Genomic DNA, 22,848 nt, shown 5'->3' on the forward strand with positions numbered 1-22,848 from the left:
ATTCACCCACTGGCTCTTGAACTACTCAAGTTCTTTTGTTCTTTATTTCTTTGTTACAGCTGTGTACTAGACTCATTGTTGAGGTGTACAATATTTAGCATATGCTGTGGCTGCAATTAGTTTTAAAGCCCCTTCCTGCATGATTTCCTTCCTATTTTTTTCAATTGTGAAGTCTGTGTGTTCCTGAAGCTTATGATATGTCACAGAAAACAAGGAGGGGAGGGAGGGGGGAAGGGAGAGACAAGTCCTTACAGCTTCAGCCCATACGCAGGGCAAGACAGTTTACATATTTTAAAAAAAACGTAATACAAAGCATAATACACACTGGAGCCTTTTTACTCAAAACTAGTTTTATTTTAAAAAATAAGTTGAATGCATAGCACTCACAAAGATTCCATTGTTTTGGACATTTTGCATTTAGAAGCACCATTCTTATTTATGCCATAAAAAACACATTTTGGTTCTAATAGTAAGAACAGTGTATTTTTAATGTACACTGATAAAGCCCTTTTAAATAATATAAGATTGAAACTGTTCAGTGTACATTTTCTCTGTAGTCATGATGCAGCTGTAGTGTCAGAAAAAAACTCAGACTAAGTAATAAATTAAAAACAAACAGCATGTAGTGGATCTTTTTACAATTGACCTAATGTCTTAAAATAGTCAAATAAAAAACACCCTATTAAATGTAAATCCGTGGTATTAACTAACTGAATAAGCCCCCCACCCATTATAATTCCAGTGTTAAGTATTAGTTAAATTTTTATATATCAAATGTCTATGGGATAAATTTACTAATACCCCCAAAAAGAAGAGCCTATACTGCTGTGTCACAAAAAAAAGATGACAAGTTAGCTGACTTAAAGATTTTACAGAAAAAAATTGCTACAGGCATCTGCTGTTATTTCAAGTCATGGTCTATTACAAGACTGTACATTCATAGCATCAGAGGTAGTTAGAGCACTGAGGACTTGGATACAGCATTGCAACAAAATGAAACCAGAAGAAAGAAGTCCATTTCCCTCTAAAACGGGTAACAGTGCTGTGTAAAAAGCATGGCATCTTATGAGGTGGAGAGTCTCTACTTAACACTCCTCTCAGACACATGGAAATATTCATTAAGAGACAAAGAGAGGAAAGGAAAAAACCAAACCAACTTGCATTTTAATAAGGAATTGATCACACTATGGCTATTTCAAAGTTGATTCTCTAGGATAAAAGGGAGAGGATCAGCTTTTCCATCCACCCTCCTATTCTTCTTGACTTGCACATCTATGCTACAAAAGCCCACAACAAAAACTGGAATTTAGAAGACAAAACCAGAGAAACAGGATTTCTTCTCCTCAGCAATAAATAAGTTTTTGTAGCATGTTATAATTTAGCCCCAAAAAGAATGAACACAGCTCTTTCCTCCATTCTGAACATTACAGTGATAAAGCCTTTATCTTCATATTGAGAATGTAATTTAATTGCCCCTACTTTCAAAACAGTTTCTATGAGATTCACAATAGTTCAGTGTCATTTGATGGTTCACAATTTTAAGTGCTGCCACTAAGACAGGGGAGAAGATGCTAAAAGAACAAACGAAACTACCAAAGAAAGCCTTAAGCCCATATACCATAAAGATATTTTAAAGTAGTAAGAATCCTGTCATTCATACCACTTCCCCCCATATTCTACCACAGGAGAAAGTCTGGTATCTTTTTGTATTTAAAAAAAAAACCCAACCAGCCAAACAAAAAACCCCCCCCCCAAAACTAAAACACCCCCCAACAAACACACGAAGAACCCCAAAAAACAATTTCCATTAATATCTCTACCGTAATTTTCATCCAAGAGGTGGATGAGTGAAGCTTTCTACCCTCAGACTATCCACTCCACAGGAGACAGTGTAATTCTATAAAGTTATATAATTAGCACCTTACTTGTGATGAAGCAGTTTTTTGCAAAATATTTTTGATCCACCCACTTGGAAGAGCAAATCTCTCTATCTTCTTCTGGAACTCCCAAATAGTAGAAGAAAAAGTTGCCCCTTTATTACCTGAGAATTTCCCTCCACTATAAGCCTGACAGAACTGGATTTCTGTCAGCATTTAACTGTAGTTTTTCTGTAAGGATGATACTGTCAGTACAACTGGAGGATACTTTCTGTTGGTTAATAATATTCTTGTGTTTGTGTGTGTGTGTACACAGAGGAATCATAGCCACTGCAGTAGTTCTGGTACAGTGTAAGTTCATCTGAAACTTTCCTTCAATTATCACACTGCTGGGCAGTAGTTCACATCTACATTCTGTGAACACTAGCATATCCCTTTGGTACTCTGCATAGATGCCCTGAAGAAAAGCCACTCCACTTGCTATAGTCTCTTCCCTCTCTGCCTTCCTTCCCCGAGTTATACCCAATTAGTGTACAAACCAGCAGCACAGAGTATTGAGTAGAAAAGTCCCTGAGTTAGTATGAAAGAGTTACTTTAAACACAAAAAAGATAGGGAGGATAAAAGAGGCAAAAATACATTGTCTATTCTGTAAGGTACAAAACATAAAAAACTAGCCAAAATACCAGTTAATTCATGTGCATTAGCCTAAAGCAAATAACCAACACAAGTGGTGAAAAAGGGGCAAGAATATGGAGTTAGCCACATGAGATTTGTTTCTTCCTGTGATCTCCATGTACCTGTAGAACTCTGGCATTCAACAGATTCTTAAGTTTCAGTAAGTATAAAGGAAGTGTTAATACTGTACGGTGGGATGACATAAATGCCTTCAAAATAATACTGCATATATCCTTCATTATAAGATAAGTCTGTAGTTAGTCCACAGCTGTTTTTCTTTTGAGTAGTATTTCATAGCCACACATTCAAAGCAGAATATTCTGGGTGTCAGAGTAAGAACGTATTATCCCCAAGCATACAGATTCTTTTTCAGAGGATGGTCTGTCTGTGTGCTAACTTTTTGCAGGCTGTTGTTTGAGCTGTGGTACCAGTTGCCAATCCAGTTGTTTGGTTTTTTTTCTGGGAAGACACCTTTTTTTATTCAATTTTTTGCCCTCAAACTTTTTTGAGGTTTAACAAAAAAATGAAACAATGTTCCACACAACTCTCTATCCCAAACAAATAAGCACAAAACCATTTTGTACTTATCACCTCTCAAAGCAGGGAGTAATACAGGAATATCGTCCATTCACTTGATACGTCCGGTTGTAGGAGACACTTATACATGGCTTCACTTCCAGGGGCACAGCCAGCGACATGGCAGCGCCAGTCTGGAGGTGGCCTCGAGCCTGAGCACTGGTCTGTAAGGCAGCAGGGCAAGTCTGGAGTGGGTAAGAGGCTGTGTGAGTGGATGATAAGATCTGCTGGCAGTTTTGCTGCTGTGATGCTGGGTGGTGGTACTGTAAGGAAGACTGATGAGCCTGCAGATACTGTGGTACGTGCTGCTGAGCATTGGCCTGCTGGGCACTTGGAGCTGGGGGCTGAAACACAGCGTGTTGGGCTGACTGAGTCTGTTGTCCTTTCTGCTTGTTTGCTTCCTTCACATCGTTATCATGCGCACTAAACAAATTGAAAAGACAAAATGCATCACAATAGATATTAATATCATTGAAACTCTTTTGAGTTAATGTTTAAGAGTACTCTAAAAAATGGTGCAAGTATTTGACAGCTTCCAAAGCTTTTAAAAAAACCAATAGTTTTAGCTACCCTTAAAATCATCTCAGGTTTCAAAATTTGATTAGGGTATAGTCTCTCTTTTCAGTATTTCACTTTATTGTGTGGCAATAAAAAACACAGATAAAAGCCAAGTACTACATGTAATAGAATGGGATCTAGAATTACAGTGCAATGAAGTTTGCTGCTGTATTTAGCAACCCAATAAATTGCCAGATTACCAGAACTTGCTGCTTCTACCTCATTTAAATTAAACAGAGCACAACGTTTTTAAAGACAAGATACCAGAAAGGTTTGTAATATTTACATTACAGTATTTAAAGATCATATGCATATTCATATTGGATCCTGTTCTGGAGAGCAAAACCACTTTTTTTTTCCTTCCTCTCACCTTTATTCTAGCCTATCCAGTATGGCTCATCTGAATTCCCTTTGAATTACAACTGTCTGAAATGTATCTAGACACTCTCAATTCTATGTTGAGGTTAGGCAGATTCCACCTACACATTTCATTCCTGACTTTTTGATGATGCCTCCCTCTGTTCCAGAGCAATACTGACAACACTTGCTGCAACAGCACTAGCACAGCTTAAGAACTACTCCTTTCATTGTACACAAGTGAAGCCAACAGAGGCCATCAAGGGTGATAATGTTATGTTATTAAGGCTGATGAAGTTCTTCCAGATACAGCTATGCTTCTACTGATCACAACCATATTAGACTTGGGTAAGAGCAAATTTCTGTAAAGTGAAAGCAGATTGTATAATGTGTGTTCCCAGGAAGGTTCACTTAGCATTCACTGGCATTTTTATCTCATGTCAGTTGTAATGCAAAAATGGATACAGCAAAATAGATACAAACTCCTGGTCATTTCCTCCCCACAAAGCTGGCCACTCAAATGGTCTATATGTTGGATCCATCATCTCCTTGGAGCATACCTTGAACTTCTGAGGCATACAGTCTTCTATATAAAAGCTCCTATGCCTTTGGTACTCTTCACTAACTCTTTGCTCTCAGAGCAGACTAGAGAGATTGGAATAAACTATTCAAAGCATCCCAGATGTTCAGTGGAAATGCAGTATTTGTTGAAATACCAGGAAAGATATTAGATCTGATAAAGTGTTCTCTTTTGGAAAAAGCAAAACAGTTATTGCCTAACAATATGTATCTACCAAACCTATGTGTTCCTTAATACACAAGTGTCTTTAGAACAGAGGAATGGAAATTCATAAAGAAATAATTGCACTGTTGGCAGCAATTAAGCATAACAACAGATGGAGAAATGGGCTTTAAAAAAGACACTGGTGTTAACTCACATTAAGAGTCGCTCAATACATGGCACCAGGAAGTCCCAGGAGTAGGCAGTCAGGTGATGCAACCGCGTAGGCCACGTGGGTGAGAGACGCAAGATAATCCTTGAAGAAGCTACACATGCAGTAGCAACTAAAGAAGGGGCATAATTTAAGAATTCATGATCTAGAAAGAAGGAAAGAGAAAAAAGTTCATTTAAGTTTGACACTGTCTGTCAAGACAACAAAGTAGTCATTATCTGAAATCTGTAACTCACCTTGCAAAGATACTTCCAGAAAGTAATCAGCATATTTTGCCATATATAACTTAGTCTTCTCTAAGCAAACCATTGGCCAGCCATCATGAAGATCAGTCTCATGGACAGCAATAGAAAGATAATAGTCGATGAAATGAGCAGCAGTTGGGAGGCACAAATTCCACTGAAATGTTTCTAGCAACAACAACTCCATATGAAGCAAATTCTGTTTTGTTAGTACCAAATTCATGTTAGTCATACAACCCAAGCTGTTCAACTGTTCAAGTTTGGGAACACTGTCTTCCTTTTCTTCAAATTTACCTTCAGGTGAACAGAAAGAGGAGGGAAAAAAAGGTTCAGCACAAATGAACTATAAAATGGATTGTAGATAATGACTTGTTGGTCATATTTCAATTCTACTATGTGAAACAAGCTTGAGACTTTCATGCAGATGCAGAACTCAAATGGACTATGTCATTAGAGACATAAAGGGGTATGTATTAAAATGGGCTAAATTTCAGCAGATAATGTCAAACACTGTGTAGGATATTGTGCAGTGCCATGTTTCCTGTTGGTTTGCCCATGCCAGCACACAGAAGCCAGCTGCCAAGAGCAGGATATTAGGACATCACTGACATTACATATGCAAGTTTTTGTCATCAAATTATTGTATAATGTGTCCCCATCATCAATGAAATACCACTTTGATGTGACTTGGCAAATACACCACAAGAGCATTTGGCTTTAATCACCTCCCACCCCCACACACCCTTTTTGTGTCTAAAACTCATTAGAGCATAGCCAGAGCTCCAGCCAACCTGGCTGCTGTTAAAGCCTGCTATGGTAGGTGCAGTTTCATATTTGAGATCTGGCAAACAAGTGAATTTCAGCAACATGCATCTGAAACCCCCCTCTGCCACATACACTGTTGCAACCTTCATTGGACTTTCAACTTTTCAGGCCTGTATGTTTTTAGCCTAAAGCAAAATTGTGTATGTAGAAAATCCATTAATAAGAGAAACAAGTGTCACATTTCCATACAGTTTGCCATATGGTTGTGCTATTTCGATTTCATTGCAAATTCTTTCCATCTTACACTCTATATTCAGTACTACATGGTAGGTTGTAAATACACATTCTTTGAGTTTTGCAGGACTGAACATACGTGAACGTTTACTTTTTTCAACAGTGGAGGTACTTATATAGGACTTAATCCAGTGCCTGTTAGTTTTTGTTTCCCATACTCCAGTAATTACAGAAATAAAAACTTCAGGAGTCACATAATAATTTCTCTTATTATTTCTTTAACCTTATCAGATATATCACAATGTCATAGCTTATTACACTGCTGATTAAACTGCTTGTTTAAGCCACACAGGGCAAAAGTTTAAAACAGCATTTTACTTTTCTCTGAACCAACCCATACACTGCCTCTCAGAAGAGTGAGTACTACAGGCTTTCAGATCTCTACTTGCAGCTTGCCATGAACCATGGCAGAGGTTCATTTAAAACAAACAAATGAAAAAAATTCTCTTCAGAACATGAATTTAATTTGAAAATCCGGCATTAGTTCAAAGCCAATCCATTTTCCTAAATGGATTACAGTGGTTTCTGAGGCAACGTTTTCATACTCAGCACAACACACTTTGCCAAGACAAGATTACTGGCTAGTGGCACCTAGTCAAAGTCTACCCTCAGAAGAATCTGAAATAACCCTTTTCTGGTTTTACTGCTTTGCTGAATAGCTGTATTGGTGGACACAGGATACAGTGAAAAGATGAAAACTGTCCAACCCCACTGCACTCCAGTTTTGTAGCAAAGAGGGTCTAGAGCCCTTACTGGAGAAAATGAGAATAGATTCAGAGAAACAGATCAGCAGAAGCTAAACCAACAGTTGGTTCTGCTGCCAGGACCAGTTTCTCTGAATCTACTAGTTTAAGAACAAGTGCCAGCAGGTTCCCCAGCAAACAGCACCCATATTTTTTCAGGGATATTGAAAAGGGGTCCACAAATGTTGAAAGATGGATACATGCCACAAAAATCTAGCTGTGGTCAATATAAGCATCACTGTTCCTAATGAGTGTTTGCAATTAATTCTGTCTTCAGAGTACTGTGTATTTTACCTGTATTACATTTTATACATGACAACTCAAGATTTATGTTAGCCTTAGCTTGCTTAAGTAACATTGCCATTTACAAAATCTGGAGTATTTTAGAACTACACAGCACCATCAGCAGAATGCAGTGCAGTCTACACATGGTTTATTTTACTTCTTTCTTTATCACAGATATGCAAATTTCTCATTTCCAGCACAGGATGTACCTATTTTGAGATAACCTAGAAAAGACAGTCTTTCTGTTCTTACAACACAGGTCTTAAAGTTCACATTAGAATAACTTGTTTACAAATATAAACATTAGGTTTTAATCACGGTTTGTTTTTTCCCACCCTCAGTTTCATCATGTGCCAACAGAAATCAAAACAAGTATAAAGAAATGCTCTATCAATTGGGCCAAATTGATACACACTGCTTGTCATTTATACCCACTTTGTTTCCCCCACCTGCTCTATCCCACCAAGACATGCCTTGCATTTGGCAGTAGAATCTGTTAGTCCAGTTGAAGTTTAGTGCCACATACTTACTTGCTAGAAGTAAACAGGAAAGAGCAACCACATGCAGTTGCTGTGTGGATATGTCATAGCGGTCCATGAAGAGGTCCAACAGATACACAGCCAGATGTCGTGCAGCAGGACAGAGTCTGAACCTGTTGCTCACAATGGCAATCAGGTCTGCAAAGTATCTTCTCAAGTGTAACTGGGGAGACTGGCCTTTGTAAGAGGGCAGCTTCAGCTCCTAGTGACAGAAGCAGGTAATTTTATTAAAACCATAATTTAGTTTGAAGTGGTGTCAGATTAATACAGCTGATATTTCAGTATTTATAATGGAAGATTCAAAGGATTTCTTCCTTCTGTTCCCATACTTCCAGAATCCCTTTTCAGCAAACAAAATCTATTTGGTGTATTACAGAACAACTAAAAACCACTTTGTTTCTGCACAACATTAACAACTTAAAGTGTAACATCTTTCATTTGGGCAATCAGCCAGAGTGACTTTAGTTCTTACCAAGTCTGTTGTATAACCTCTGCTGCAAAGGCTGTAGAGAAAGGGCATGCAAGTTTTCCTCAGCTGCTTCAATGCAAAGTTCAATAGTTTAACTCAACCCCTCTCTTGCTACAGCTCAATCTGAGCAACCAGACTTTGTACTTAAGTGTTTGCATGTTCTAGAGCAGCCAAATCTCCTCCTGATGCCTCCAGGAAAGGACCACTAACAGCCAGCTGAACCTTAGGAAGGGGAATGGGGTGTGCATGAACCAACAATCGCCTCACGTGAATGTTAAAACAGCGACCCGATCTGATTGATGTCACTCTGACACTGATTACAGTGTGCTCTAAGGCAGTTAGTTAGGCTCACACGGTCTCAGATTTGGGGGGAGGACCACTCAAAACAAAGGTCCTAGAAATACCACATTTGAGAAAATATGTGCCATAATCTATTTTGAATACAAAATCTGGACTGGTAGGAAAAAACAGAAACCCTCCAAGCTCCTGCGTAGCAGCCAGTACCTCCTCATGTATGCAACAGAACAGCAGTGATGTCCTCTGTTATTATGAATAAATTTATGAGATAGACTGTGCACCCACACGCTGTGTTAAAGTAGGATTTTCAGTACAATTACCTTTCCAACGAAAATTAACTTGATTAATTTAATGACATCAAGTTGAAAGTTTTAAGGTAAATTCAAAGTTTTGAAACGTGCTATTGAAGTGAAACAAAACCCCACAAACAAACTTCCCACCTGCTAAGCTTTATAATTCACCTTTCGAATCACTATCTCAGCTTCAGTAAAGATAACTTTGGCAGCAAATAAATGATCCTGTCCTTCCCTTATTTCCCTCCATCACCGGAAAAGAGTAAAGCAGTCACGACACCGGGAAAAGTAATCCGCTCATCGAGTATCATCAGACAACAAAAGCACGTTTTTAGTAGGCTCAATCACTGTAACTGATTTTCAGCCTGGGTGTTAAGATGTGCTTTATGACAATAGCCCCGAAGAACAACTCTGAGACAGTCGAAGCAACTTCTAAGCAATTACCTAAAACCCTCCACTATTCTTAATGCACCCAACGTTTCTTTCACTGTGTTTTTGTTTGGTTGGTCGGGTTTTTTTTTGTTCCAATAACACCACAATGCTTTCTGCCGAGTTTAAGCCTGAAGCCACGCAAGCGTCGCAAGAGCAGCACCGGGCGCACCGTGACCCCTTCCCCTCTGCAGAAAGCAGCGGGAGCACAGTCCAGCCGCTCCGATCAGCTGTCACGGCCGCGGACAGACGGCCCCTGCACCCACGGAGGGAAGACACGGCGAGTTCCGAGTTTACTAGACCAAACTCCGCCGAGCCCCCGCGGCCGAGCGGGGCCGACTCACACGCACTCTCCGCCCGCTGCCCCCGCGACGGCTCCGATGGCCAGAGCCTCACAAAGGCGGCGGGCCGCCCCCAGTCCGGCTCCCCCCAGGCTACCTTGTATCGAAGCGCTTGGTGGATATCGGCCGCCAGCTGTCCTGTCCACCACTGTGCCTCCAGCTCCATCGGCGGCTCGGCGCAGCGCCCGGGCCCGGGCACCGGGGAGGAAGCGGCACTCGCTGAGGGCGGGACAGGCAGCGCCACCCTCGCCCCTTTCTGGCTCACCCCCGGTTAACCGCGATCAGCTGCCGCGGGGCTCCCCCAGCCCCCTGGCCCAGCTGGCCGCCATGCGGGGCACAAGTGCGGCTCGTTAAGCCGCCCCCTCCCGCCGCGGGGCACGGCCGGGCGAGGGGGTCGCAGAGGTGGTGGTGGCGGCGGCGGGGCGCGGCCCGGGACACCCGAGCGCGGAGCGGCGGCCCCAGGGCTCCGCCGCCATCACGCGGCGCCGCGCGCCGCGCCCATTGTTAAAGCGCCGCGCGTGTACAAAGCCGGGCAGCGCCCGCACGCGCCCGCCCTTCCGCCAATCGCTGGCCGCCTTACAGCGCGGCAGCCACAGCCGCCAATCGCCAGCCCCTTTCCAGCGCTACCCGGCCGCCAATCAGCGCGCTGTGGTCGCGGGCCGCCTGCGGGGGGCTCTGGGCCCGAGGAACGGGCGGGCGGGGGGCCCAGCCGGGGCCCCTCAGGCGGGGGTCGGGAGAGCCGGGCTAGTGGGTTTCACCCAGCCAGTGAGGCTCGCCCGGCCGGAGCACAGTGGTCTTTAAGCCCCCATGAGCTCCGGATAGCTTTTTGTGAGTTTCGTGGGTTTGTTTTTTTTTTGTTTTTTTTTTTTAAATTTATTTTTTATTTTATTCATTTTTTCCTTATCTCTTTTTCCTCCTTCCCTCATTTCCGCCGGCTCTTTGCCCATTGGGCTCAGCTGGGAGGTTTCAGCACGTTGCGGTGGCAGCGCCTCGCTCAGCCCTTGCTCTTCAGGCGCATTGTCCTGGTAGCAGTGCGGGGTACACACGCCTCCTCGGAGCTTTGAGGCTTCAGTATTGGATTGTTTGGGTTCCCTGCTGGTTAAATCCCGGGAGAAGGTTTGCAGTAGCATGCATCCTCCCTTTCAACACCGGTGCCGCTCACCTGAGCGAAAGGTTCCGTGTCCTGGCAGCTGGTGGCTGAGAGCTCCCACTCGTGCCCCGGGTTCAGCAGGAGGTGCTCTGCACCTGCTCTGAGTTCACAGAGCCTTTTCCTTGGTGCTTTCTACCCCCGGGCAACCCCCCCGCTACCGACACCTTATGAAGTAAAACTTAGTGCTTCATACTCCTTTACGTATTTGAATTTATAAATATTGAAACAACTAGTTAATAAGAATATAAAACCTGGTACAACAGGTGATGCAAAGTGATGCAGAAGAAGTGCTTTGGGTGCAATTTTTGTTGAGGGAGTATATTTAATTTTTTGCCTCTACTTTTGCTCAGACATGATTTTTTTCCTTTTAATTAAGAAAATAGAAACCAACTTCTTGACATAACCAGTTTAATGACTCTGTAGTGGGAACTGTAAAAGCCTGTTCCTGTGTGTCTAATGGTGGTCCCTTTCATCTGAGATGTGCTCATCGGTGGAAGCTTTTAGTTTTGAGGACACATTTTTAGACAGTTTCCGTTTATGACAGATGTTGTTATAAAATGCTACATAGATTTTGCAAAGAAAAAAACATAAAAGGTTTTTTTGTGCATAGTTGCAAAAATGTTTTAACTATTAAATTAGCAATCCGAGATCTATGAACTATTGACGAATCAGTATTTTCCTGGTCCGATGGCTTTTTGTCTCATTTCTATATGTTATTTTATAGGCAAATGCATGCCCAAGCTACATTGTTTTTAAATTGTTTATCCTTGAAGAAAGGTAATACCAAAATAATACAGGTAATGCGAAGTAATACAAACATACCAGTATGTTTCAAGGATAAGTCTCAAAAACAGATGGAGACATTGTCTTTTATAACATCCTCATTGCCTTCAAAAACGTGTTGCCTGCTTGAAGAGAAGGCTAATAAACACCAACATGCTAAAACCTGTTAAAATGGGCCCAAACAGGGAAGTGATGTTCCTTCTCTTATTGCTATTAGCAGAGCTGCCTCCCCCGAGAGCTTTTAAATACTGTGTGGATTAGTCTGGTGCTGAATTTCCCAAGCAGGGAAAAAAATATTGGTGCTTTCTGGCTTATTTCTAAGATATGCTTGATTGACTTGGATTGGAAACACCATCCTCATAAGATTATGTAGTCTGAGAACTATTTAATTTATATATAGCTGAGAAAAACAATAATGTCCTTGTTAGTTGCCAATTTGTGGACTGAGTTGTGGGACCCCCTATTTCAGATTCTTTTTCCCATTTCAATCTATGTTAATTGAGTTGTTGGTCTTGTGAACAGTTATATCTGTCTGCTTTTCATGCAATGAAAACATAGATTTAGGAAGAGCTTTAGCATCTTGCCCAAGGCCAGGATTGCTCCTGGCATGCATTCTTCTAATCTTGGAGGCATTTCGGAAGTCATCCTATTGAAAAGCCAGAGCACTTAAGTACAGCCTGGTTATCTGCAGGAAGCTTACATCCTATCAGATGGTAACGATCAGCCGTTGGAGTAATCTTGTCAGGGAAGTGGTGGATTCCCTCAGGTTGGACACTTTTAATTAAGTGGAATAGGGTCTTGGGACATCTTGCTTTTGCCAAAAAGGTTTACACGAGGTGATGAGATGGTGCTGGAGCTCCCCTTGTAACTTGGTAGTCTATGACCTCAGTTTATGCCTTAGCCCGAGCTGGAAGATTTGAGAATAGTCTTGGAGTGCTGAACTGAGGCTGATTTTTTTCAGAGTTTGCAAGATCACAGTTTTGAGTTTCGAATGGGAATGGGAGTAGCACAACTGTAATGAGAATAAATTAATACAGCTTCTCTGCATAATTTATAATCAATCCTAAGTGTTCTAACCAGTGCAGATTTTTTTAGCCAGTCCAGATTTCACCTACTTTTAATGGTCAAGGCCATGTACAGTTCTTTAAGTATTCTTACTTTAGTCCCCTGTATGTAAGTCAGGATAGAAAAAAAAAACAAACCAGCTCAGTGAATCCTTAGAATAAACAGAGGACAATAAACATTACTTTCAGTGGCAGTAGTTACATTTTCTTAGCAAGAAACTGGAAGTGTGAAGTATGTGTAGTATATAGAACCTGAGAAAACAGCAGAATTAAATGTTATGGAACCATTTTGAAATTGGTATTCTCTTTCTGTAAATGACCCTGGATCACCTAAGCAAATATGTGTGTCTCAGGGCAGGGAATGAAATTGGCTGTGAGCTGCTGTCTGTGCTTTGAAAAGGTGCCAAGTAGCAAGAAATACCGTTATTTTTGGAACTCACCAAGAAATATTATTACCCTGAACTACGTCCAAAATAGGCTAGAATGTAACCTGTGAAATCTGGACTAAAATCCCTGTAACATTTTTATGGAATCTTCCGGAGAGGTTGCTGCAGAAGTCTTACAATTTATGGACCTGTAATTCAGAGGTTATAATCCTAACACGGTTTCAGACATGGTGGGTGAGCTGGCTTCTCTTTGTAGTTACTGGGAGGTTAGATCTGTATCTCAGGAGTTGGTGCATATATTTATGTGTTTTAAGCTGCTTTTTCCTCCCCTAGTTTTCTTCTGATGGTTCTTCTTGGCCTGTGAAAAAAGAAATGTGACTTTTAAAATACAAATTAAGAAGTAGGAAATAATTGCCAAGTACATCAAATGCTCTGATCCTGCAAGCCACATTAAAACCCATTTACCCCTCCCAGTATAAAAGAATCTGTGCTGTTATTAATTTTAATGGTACGTCAGCCACAGAGAACAAGTTTCTAATGACTGACACTGTTCTTCTGGGCCCCTTGTTATAAGATACTTCTCTGAAGTTTGGATTTATCTTGACTTGGGAGAATGAGCTGAATCAACATACAATCAGCACCCAGACTGGAAGCTAAATTCTGGGGCTGCATAGCACTGAAGGGAACATTTAAATAATGGCTCAATTGCTATGTTAATTGTGGGTTTTCTTTATTGGTTCTTGCTTTTGTTTTGTTGCTCCTTGGTCATTCTCACCTGAATAAAGACATGGTAATTCCTTAAAAGGCATTTTTGAAGGACTTAGTTTTTGGAATTAAAATGGAAGGGAATCTGAGTTTTGTAGAACTGAGAATTATTTTTAAAAAACCGTCCAAACTGAGTTCCTGAATTTCTTGGGGCTGAGAAAGTTAGCTCTGCTTTTGTTCTGTCCTTCTTGATCTTATTTTCAAACAAAGACTGCATCTGATGACATTCATAGCAGTAATATTTCAAGGGCATTTAATTAAAGGGAATGAATCACCCTGGAGACAGGACTATAATTGCTCACAGGGCTCTTTTGCAGCATGGTGGTAGATGAAATGTGCCATGTTGGTAAAAAGTCTTAGCACTTCAGAAGGATTAATGAAGGAAGTCTCCTACAGAAAATACTCCAGAGTTGTATTTGTAAATCCTATATTGAATGCTAAAGGTACTCTGTGGGCAGGATTTTCGAAGTTGTCTGTGGATTTGAATTCCCAGAATAGCTACTGAAATATGATTAATAGATTTGATCTGAGCTGGTAAATATCCTTTGGAACTGTTGACTTTAGTTGTTAGTATGGCTATTAATACAGAAAACATCTGTGAATGCTGAGGCCTGAGTGATACATGCTTTTCATGAAGCATTTTAATGAACAATTTGGCTTTACATATTATCCCGTTGTCTGGAAAGCTATTATAAAAATGTGCCCCCATGAATGTTTTATTTGGCATTAGGATAAATGTATATGTTTTTGATAATGTGTGGTATGAAGGAAACATTCATGTAAGTGAAAGGGTGTTGGTAGATATAAGTTGTACTGGGGGGTTGCTCTTTTCTGTAAGTCGCACTCATGGTTGTCAGTAACTAAAAGGATGGGAGGAATTATGCATCTAAAGCAAATGTACTTCCTGCTTGGAGGGTTTCAGTCCTTTTGACTGGAATTTAGTAAAGGTTATTTGTGCAGTTAGCTCAGGAGTGGAGGGAGAGCAGTTAGGAATATGCAGTTGTTCCTGTCAAATATTTTTATTTACTGAATATCCACAGAATTTAAGTAGGGCAAATTGGTCTATTCCTTTTCATTTCAAACTTAAGGTCCATCACAGAATTTATTTTTTTTTAATATAGTATCTAGGGCTACCAAATTAGGCACAGCATCACAAAGTTAATGCTCTCGTCTGCTAGGGGTGGCCCAGGAGGAGAACTGCCTGCAGATGTGGGACAGGGACACTTTGTGGTGCTTCTTGTTCAAGTACTTAATTTGGTTCCATCTTGGTAGCTTCAAGTGGAAAACTTCACACTTCCAGTTTCTTCCCAATGAACAGCCAATTGCTGCTAGTGAAAGTAACTAAAACTATTGTTATCTGTTCAGAGGACTTGGAAAACTAGTTTCATCTGTTAGAATTTACAAGCACAGAGGTAGCGCAAAGATGTGAATAGCATAGCACTTATTTTCAGGTTAGGGAAGGCTACTCCAAAGTTATTCTGGAGCTGTATCTTCTCTGGGCTGAACAAGCACAGGTCACTCAGTTTCTCTTCAAGGGGCAAATGCTCCAGTCTCTAACCATCTTGATGACCCTCTGATGGATTTGCTCCAGTTAGTCAATGTTGTTTTTGTACTGGGGGAGGAGGGTGTCCCAAAACTGGATGCAATATTCTAGATACAGCTCAGTGAGTGATAAGTAAACGGTGAAAATAACTTATTTTGCTATGGCTCTGTTACACAGGCCAAATGCTGTCAGTGCCAGAGCATATTGTTGACTCTTGTTCATCTTGCCACTGTAGGAGCCTTCAGCTTCCCTGCAGCGCTGGCTGGTCTGTGTTGTGCTCCCTCCAGGATCTTTGCCAGGGTCACAGCAGGGTTTACTCTGTGTCCACAAAGCAAACAAACAAAAAAAAAACCAACCCTGGCCAAATATGAAGAATAGTAAATTTCAGCAGATTTGGGGCTGGGATAAACCCTGCCAAATCCCACAGGGTTTATGTGTGCTCCAAGTGTTGTGTTCCTTGTTCCATTATTCAGAAGTACTGCACCTTACTCAGTTGTGTTGTTAGGGATGAGTCTGTGGTTTGGGGCTGCAGTAAGTAGGAACAGTGATTCTCAACATGATCATAGATGACAGTGAGATTTGGGATCTCGTTCTGCATCAGTGTTCGATGCATGTGGCCAGTTCTGCCTCTGACAGCCAGAGCCCAGGGGCTCCTAGTGTAATCTTAGCATCTCACTGTGCTGAAAGAATTTGGCATTTTTATATGTTTGGGACACATTTTACTGTCAGGCATGTGGTCACATGTTGAAGGAGTTGATTAACAATATCATACCTAGATAGTGTGGTAGAGGTTTATGGACAAGCAGACCTTCACTTCTCCTTCCTAATATCTCATGCTGTTTAGTGTGTAATCACCTGCTCACAACACATCTAGTCAAGACATGTTTTAATAGACATGAGTCAGTATTCTTTATTTTCACTCATTGCATTGTGACTCATAACACCCACTGCATTATTAAAAAGGCAGAAACATACTTCTATTAGGATATTGCTAAAAGCACTGTGATAACTGGTTTGACAAGTATGTTAAATGATCAATCCATTTGGAAGGCTCTCTGGACTGAAAGGTAAAATGAACCTAAAATGTTTATTTTCACAGCTTGTTGCCAGTGGTACTCCCATCTGAAATTGTGTCCCCCATTTTGAATTAGACTCTGTTTGGCACATGTGCTTGATCAACACATGCAGAAAAGCAATGCCTTTAACAAAGTAGTTAACAATCTGTGGGAGGAAAGGTTCAGTGGAAAGTGTTTTTTCTTTTGAAATTAGTCAGCAGTGGCTGGTTCTCTGACAATAACAAACAGTATTAAGATTACCCTTCTCCTCTTAGAGCAGAACCTATCTGCACAACATCTGTGTAAGAGATTTGAGAAACTGATGAGCCATTGCTCATTTGGTGCTTTAATCAACCTCAGAGTTGGGGATAAAGTGCTGTCAAGAGTCAGTGTGTATCTGTGGCCTCTATTTAGTTGCTTTACACATTGCTGTGATTATGTGCACAATTTCAAAGGAACTCGCATATTAATTTTCCTGTCCCATTCAGAGTTACTTTGAAGGACAGTGTGTAAGAACTATCTCTTTTGTGCTGCTTGCAAAATGGAGTCATGTTTGCTTAGCATTTTGAATGCAAAACACTGCATATGAAAAAATTATATAAATCTCAGACTGAAATTAGAGATATCAATATGGTAAATAAACAATATCTGTGAAACACTCACACACTACCATATTTTGAATTTGTACAAGATTCTCTTTGGCAAGAAAGCAAACTAGCACTTCATGTTTCTCTTCTCACTAATGGCCTCAGTCTTATGAAATGCCAGCTTGTGTTTTTTCTTAAATGGTGGTCCAACAATTTCAAAACAGATGGTAAAAGTCATTCTTTGTGTTTGAATCATTACTTTGCCTAGTATGTGGCTGTGATTAGAATAGGTATTGCTTGTAAGAAATAAGCTGATTGATACTGCTGGGTGTTTGTTTTGTTTTGTGGATGTTTGTTTTTGAGAGTAATTTGTAAATTACTCTTTGCATGAAAATGTCTCTAGAATTCTTTGGAGTATGCCATTTGAAACTACATCTGCAGTTTGTAATTTACCATGTTACTTAGCTGTAAAAGCCAAGTGGTGTTATTGTTGGTTCACTGTTTTTTTGGTGTTTTTTTGTTTTTTTTTTTTTTTTTTTTTTTTTAAATAACCATCAGAATTGAATTGAAATGAGTTCTGATCTTCCTTTAAAGGTTTCATGAACATAAACAGTGCCTTTTAAAGTTATCCTGAGCATATGTTAATGTGTTTACTGCTCAAAACTGACTTTTTGTGTCTCCATGATGTTATAAGGGAACAAGAGCTCTGGACTGCAGAAGATGAAGGCAAATGCACCTTAGCGATGTTGGTGTGAGTATGTGACTGCAGATGATTGGGATGGGGGCATATGGGGGATGGAGTTGGAGAAGAGCAGAAACAGATGATTAATAGGATTGACCATAGACTGGTAAATCCTTTGAGGTTGATATTCAAAGCAATGCTCAGACACTGATATTGTGCTTGGTTGGGGTCACCATGGGAAAGTTGATGGTTCAACAGCTTCAGGTATTCATTGCTAGATCAACATGTCTGTTAGATCACAGGAGCTAAATGTGGAGGAAAAAAAAAGTGTCTGACTTTTCCAACCTTTAGGTTTTACTGCCTAATGATATTTATTTAATGTTTCAGATAAGCACTTCCACGGTGATAAACTAGAAGTGAAATTAAAAAACCCACCCACATTACTTATGAAAATCAGAGTTATAATGCTTCAGACATGGAGTCACAGATGCTAGAACAAATTTGGGTAAGGATTTAACAAAATACTAAGTTCAACTTTTGGATTTGTACAAGTAGTTTAAAAATGTGCTGCTGCAGAAATACAAAACTTTGATCTGGCATTAAGTTTCTTTGAGAGTTCAGCTTTGTTTAAAACACTTATTGGATTATTTTTGTGCTGTTTATGTCAACAGTTGTCCCAGTGCAGCATTTACATTGTACAGGATCAGGAATCACCTGTCCTCTGACAGCCCCTGAAAGCTCATGTAAAAATATAAAAACAGTATAAGCTCTGTAATTTATATTCTTACTATTTCTATCACATCTAAATGTGATCTGTCTAGATCCTTCTATTGTTCATATTTCTGCTGCTGACTGATCCAACAGCCATAGTGTGGCTATGCACTGTGGTAGTGCCTGTGGAATCCTGGTCTTAGCTATGGATAAGAACTTTTGCATCCTGGGTATTTGAGTTTCACTTCCTTGTTCTGTAAAATCTGTTACTTAGCTGTGGCCCAAGTAACTGAGTGACACTTGTGCCATACAATCACTGGATGCAAATAATCCCTCAAATCATGCTCACCGAAATGCTAAATTGCAATCAAATTAATAACATGAGGTGGCAGAGTACATGAGACAGAGCAACAATTAATGTAGTTATTGAAAGCAAAAAGATAATGAAGGCTTAGTTTTGGGTTTGTTCTTTTTTACCATCAACAGAGACAGTTGAAAGCTGAAATAATTTTAAAAATATAAAGTTACATCTTTATTGATAACTTTGTGGATCTTTTATAAGAGATTAACTGAATTCAAATTAAAAAACACAGGAGAAGTAATAAAAAAAATCTACTGGGTTTGCTTCTGAATTCAGATTAGGTAATACTGAATATTATTTCATGGCCTTTCTCTAGTGGTTTGTGAGTACTTTCCAAAGCCAAAATATACCTTTTTGACTGATGAATGGTCTGCAGTTAAATGAGGGCAAGCAGTGAAAAACTCTTGAGGTTGCAGAACACAAAGTGAATTGACAGAGCTCTTCAGCTACAAAATCTCCCTCACAACAGGAGAAACATGATTTCACTGTCCTCATTCCCTTTTACTGGGATTTTATGTTTCTCATGTAGCTACTGAGGTCACAATGTAAAATTTCGTAAAGGCAATGTACATTTCACATCTTAAGACATACTTTAGGCGGAGAAAATGAGGGAGCAAGTCAGCCTCATATGATCAGAAAAATCTCCACGAAGTAGGGGAAGTGGATATGTGGATGTAGGAGAGGTTGAAAACAGATGCAGTGTACACATCTGTTTTCAACCATTTTCAAATTTGGATTATTTGCAACATAAATCTATATAAATGCATCAAGATTCATTTTATAGTGTCATGGAATCATCACTTTTATTTAGCTTATATGGAGAAGCAACTAAATAAGGTGAGCAGCATTGTAGAGGAACACAGCATTTATCTTGGCTTTCTATTTTTAGCTACTTTCTGAAACAGAGGAATAAATTGTACAATTACAGCCAGGGTTTTCCTATGAACACCTGAACCACTTAACTAAGAGCCTGGTATGGGGAGAAAATGTCAATTTGGAAAATGCAGTTTAACAAGGGCTATTTTTCTACATCATTTAGAAAGAGTTCTCAGGAGTAAGATTCCAGGGTAATTACTCATGCCTGGCAGGAGCCTGCCCTGGAAGCATTGCCTAACTTTGACCTGCTTCCAACCAGCTGGAAAACAGCCAGGTTGCTCAGTGGAATTAATAAAACATTCAAAGGCTGTATTATCATAATCTAAACATGTCAGAAGCATATCATCACCAAGGTTTAATTGAGGGCTCCCCATAATCGAGATTTTTAAAGCTGATTCTAGTTACTGCAACAGTTCAATTCTGTTCCCACTGAAGTCAGTTGAAGTTTTGATACTGAGAATTTTTTTTTCTTAAGTTGTCAGACCTATACAGTCTATACTAAATAATTTATTATTTTTATTGCTGCATGTAGCAGAAACAATTCTGATACCGTTCCTATTCCCAGTTGTAGGAATAGTTGTAATCTGAGGGTAGCTCTCAGTCTCACCGAGTCTGTTACCTGGGATATTAATGATACAATTGAAGAAAATAAATCTTTTAGAAACAGAAGATTGTATAATTTTGTATGCATGCCATTTAAGGTTTAGAGACTACATCAGTTGCCAGATCACTAAGGGTGTCCCACCTGACAGAAAAAGCAGAAACCCTAAGGATGCTATTTGTGTTTGTGTGGCTTGTGGCTCTAGTGCATCTTCCATCCTCTATCCTCAGTGTGTTCCCAGACATTGTCACAGTAACTGCCTGCAGGCTTTTTGCAATATGAATCAAATGGATTTCAGCTAACATTGAAGCTAATTTGATGATCACTATTTAGGAAGATCATAGACAAGGACATCTGTGGGAACTGTTGTGACTTCTACTTATGAAACTCTGGCTGAGAATGATGAAGGCTCTGGACTGAAATTTGCTGAACTTGCCATGGCCCTGTTCCTGATAAAGTAATGTTTCTGTTTACAGAGCTGTCAAATCTTGCACTGCCACTTGCTTTCTAATTATCCAACAGTATCTAATGATGATGTAATTTCACTATTATTCACACAATGTCCTGGTTTGAACAGGAGAAGGAAACAATTTATTAAAAACAACAAACAAAACTCAAGCCTTTTTCCTAACTTTCTTTATCTGTTGCTGCAGGTTTGCTCCTACTAGCAGAACCTTTTAAGGTATAAATCTAGAATTAGCCCAATTCACATATTTTAAAAGAAGGCATTGAATATTGCTAGCAAAAGTAGCTGGATAAATTTATATGTCCATGTATTAGTTTCCAGTAAATGAAGGTGTTGCATGCGGAAACCAAAGTCAGTAATGAATGACTTTTGTAATGAGAATAAGGAGTGAGCAGCAAAAGCAGGCAGCTCTGACTTTGCAGTAATTTCATGTAGACACATGATTTTTTGTATGCTTCTTAGGGATTTAAATTCCATAACTCAGTTTAAGGTTACTGACTAGGAAGCTATGACAGATTACTGGTCCTTTGCAGGCTCTTAATAATGCAGTGTAATTTAAAACTTTTTGAGCCTGTGTGAAAGAAAAGCCATGTGGTTTCTCTGTGCTGTGGTCAAAAACTTGGCCAGGTGGATGCTGCAAGGAAGCCTGTCAGGTTTGTTTGGGTGCAAAGTATTTTAAGTACCTCACTTGAAACAGGGTTACAACATACACAGTGCTATTGTAAAAGAAACAGAAATGATTAAGTGTTCACAAATTGGAAGTCATTTAAACTCTGAGAATGCATGCAAGTGTCTTAGTTGCAGGATCATCTTCATATATAAGTGAATTGGTAAATTCTTGATTTTCCTGTTGTTCTAGGTACTGAACATACCTGAAGGTACTACTTCAGTACCTGAAGGTAGAACTGTCCTTACATTTGGGGTTATCTTGTGTGTGCCATTGGGATTAGTCACTTCAGCTAAAAGGCACTGGAGAACTTTCTGGATTTTTATTAATATGTCTAGTAGGTGTCTGTGCACAAATGTTTGATTTTGCTAGATAATAAATCATGTATTGGTTTGAAAAAAGCTGGTATGGATGTCTGGTTCCAGAATATATATCCTGGAAAGTCTCCCACAATGTTTAGATGGGTAGGGATCTAGTGAAGGGCAGTGGTGAGAAACTAGTGCTGATAGCAAAGACTCAGGTTTGGAGCAATGCAGCTGGTGACTAAGTAGCTGCACTCCCAGATGGATTGCCAGAGTTTAGGTAGGCACAGTGCAAGGCACTGGTCTCAGGCTTGCATCAGCTGTGGTTTCCAGGTTTGTGCATGAGCATTTTTTTCTGTACTCTTCACCAAGGATCCAGCTCAGTTCCCCTGAAATGCAATGACAAAATCCTTTGCAACTCCCTTGGGTGCCTTGCTGATCGGAGATGCACAGTTCATTGGTAACAGTAAGTGACAACCTGGTGGCTTTAGAGCTCCACTTACTGTGTGTGACTGCAGAGCAGAGGCAAATGTATTTGTATGTGTATGGGTGTGTGAAATTTGGCATCCAGACTGTGAAATGCTGTCAATTGGCAGCAGAGCAATCAAAGAGCTTTTATTGCTATCTCTTCTCTTGAGGAGCTTGTTGTGATCAATATGTAATCACTGTGAAAAAGAATCAAAAGATCTAATATTCCTTATATTTATATGTACACACGTGTATATATTTTGTTTTCATTATAAATACTTTGATACTTTTCCTGACCATAATTAAACAGGTTAGATGATATTAAAAAAGTTAACAAACACTGTTAATGTAATTTTGTTTATTCACATAACAGTCCTCCTTTAAGTGATTTTATTTTCCCTTTATTCAGACATGAATGCTGTAGGGGAAAGGGGTGAACATATGGAAAAGGAAATAGCCCATCAAGCATAATAATTCTTACTTAGTATATAGAAATCTTCAGCCTCGGGGTTTAAGGAGCTGGGGGCGAGCAGGGCCGGGTGCAGCAGCAGAGCCCGTGCTCAGCCCCTGGGTAGGGGATGGCGGTGCCACTCGGTGCCGACTGCACCCCGGTAGTTTGTAGCAGCTCAATAAGACCTTCTCGGATACGTACCAGCTTCTCAGAGCTCTCTTGTAGTTTGCCAGCTC

The 22,848-nt window shown here is 40.1% G+C and overlaps 1 protein-coding gene and 1 long non-coding RNA gene across 3 annotated transcripts; one reads left to right on the top strand and one right to left on the bottom strand.

Annotated features, from left to right (window-relative positions):
* Positions 1-331: 331 nt before the first annotated feature.
* Positions 332-10,136, bottom strand: CCNJ (cyclin J). Its single transcript, XM_015633840.3, has 5 exons — positions 9,792-10,136; positions 7,857-8,067; positions 5,234-5,533; positions 4,983-5,142; positions 332-3,552 (listed from the first exon to the last, which is right to left on the bottom strand). Exons 1-5 carry the CDS (start codon positions 9,858-9,860, stop codon positions 3,141-3,143), a joined length of 1,152 nt encoding a protein of 383 aa, XP_015489326.1. The 5' UTR covers positions 9,861-10,136; the 3' UTR covers positions 332-3,140.
* A 252-nt stretch (positions 10,137-10,388) lies between these two features.
* LOC107206527 lies at positions 10,389-22,463 on the top strand. 2 transcript variants are annotated; one of them, XR_001522442.3, is made up of 4 exons: positions 10,389-10,522; positions 17,722-17,778; positions 18,097-18,214; positions 20,489-22,463. It is a non-coding gene; the product is annotated as an uncharacterized LOC107206527 (long non-coding RNA). The 2 variants fall into 2 exon arrangements; XR_001522443.3 differs by having other exon boundaries at positions 10,390-10,522; positions 20,592-22,463.
* Positions 22,464-22,848: the final 385 nt, after the last annotated feature.

Source organism: Parus major, chromosome 6 (genome assembly GCF_001522545.3).
Source record: "Parus major isolate Abel chromosome 6, Parus_major1.1, whole genome shotgun sequence".
Lineage (NCBI taxonomy): Eukaryota > Metazoa > Chordata > Aves > Passeriformes > Paridae > Parus > Parus major.

Excerpts from the sequence above, each read along its gene's own strand:
- CCNJ (XM_015633840.3), bottom strand. The coding sequence starts at position 9,860 with ATGGAGCTGGAGGCACAGTGGTGGACAGGACAGCTGGCGGCCGATATC. Across the intron at positions 5,534-7,856 it reads TTCCTGTTTACTTCTAGCAA|GTAAATTTGAAGAAAAGGAA; the intron begins GTAAGTATGTGG and ends GTTCACCTGAAG. Across the intron at positions 5,143-5,233 it reads TCTGGAAGTATCTTTGCAAG|ATCATGAATTCTTAAATTAT; the intron begins GTGAGTTACAGA and ends CCTTCTTTCTAG.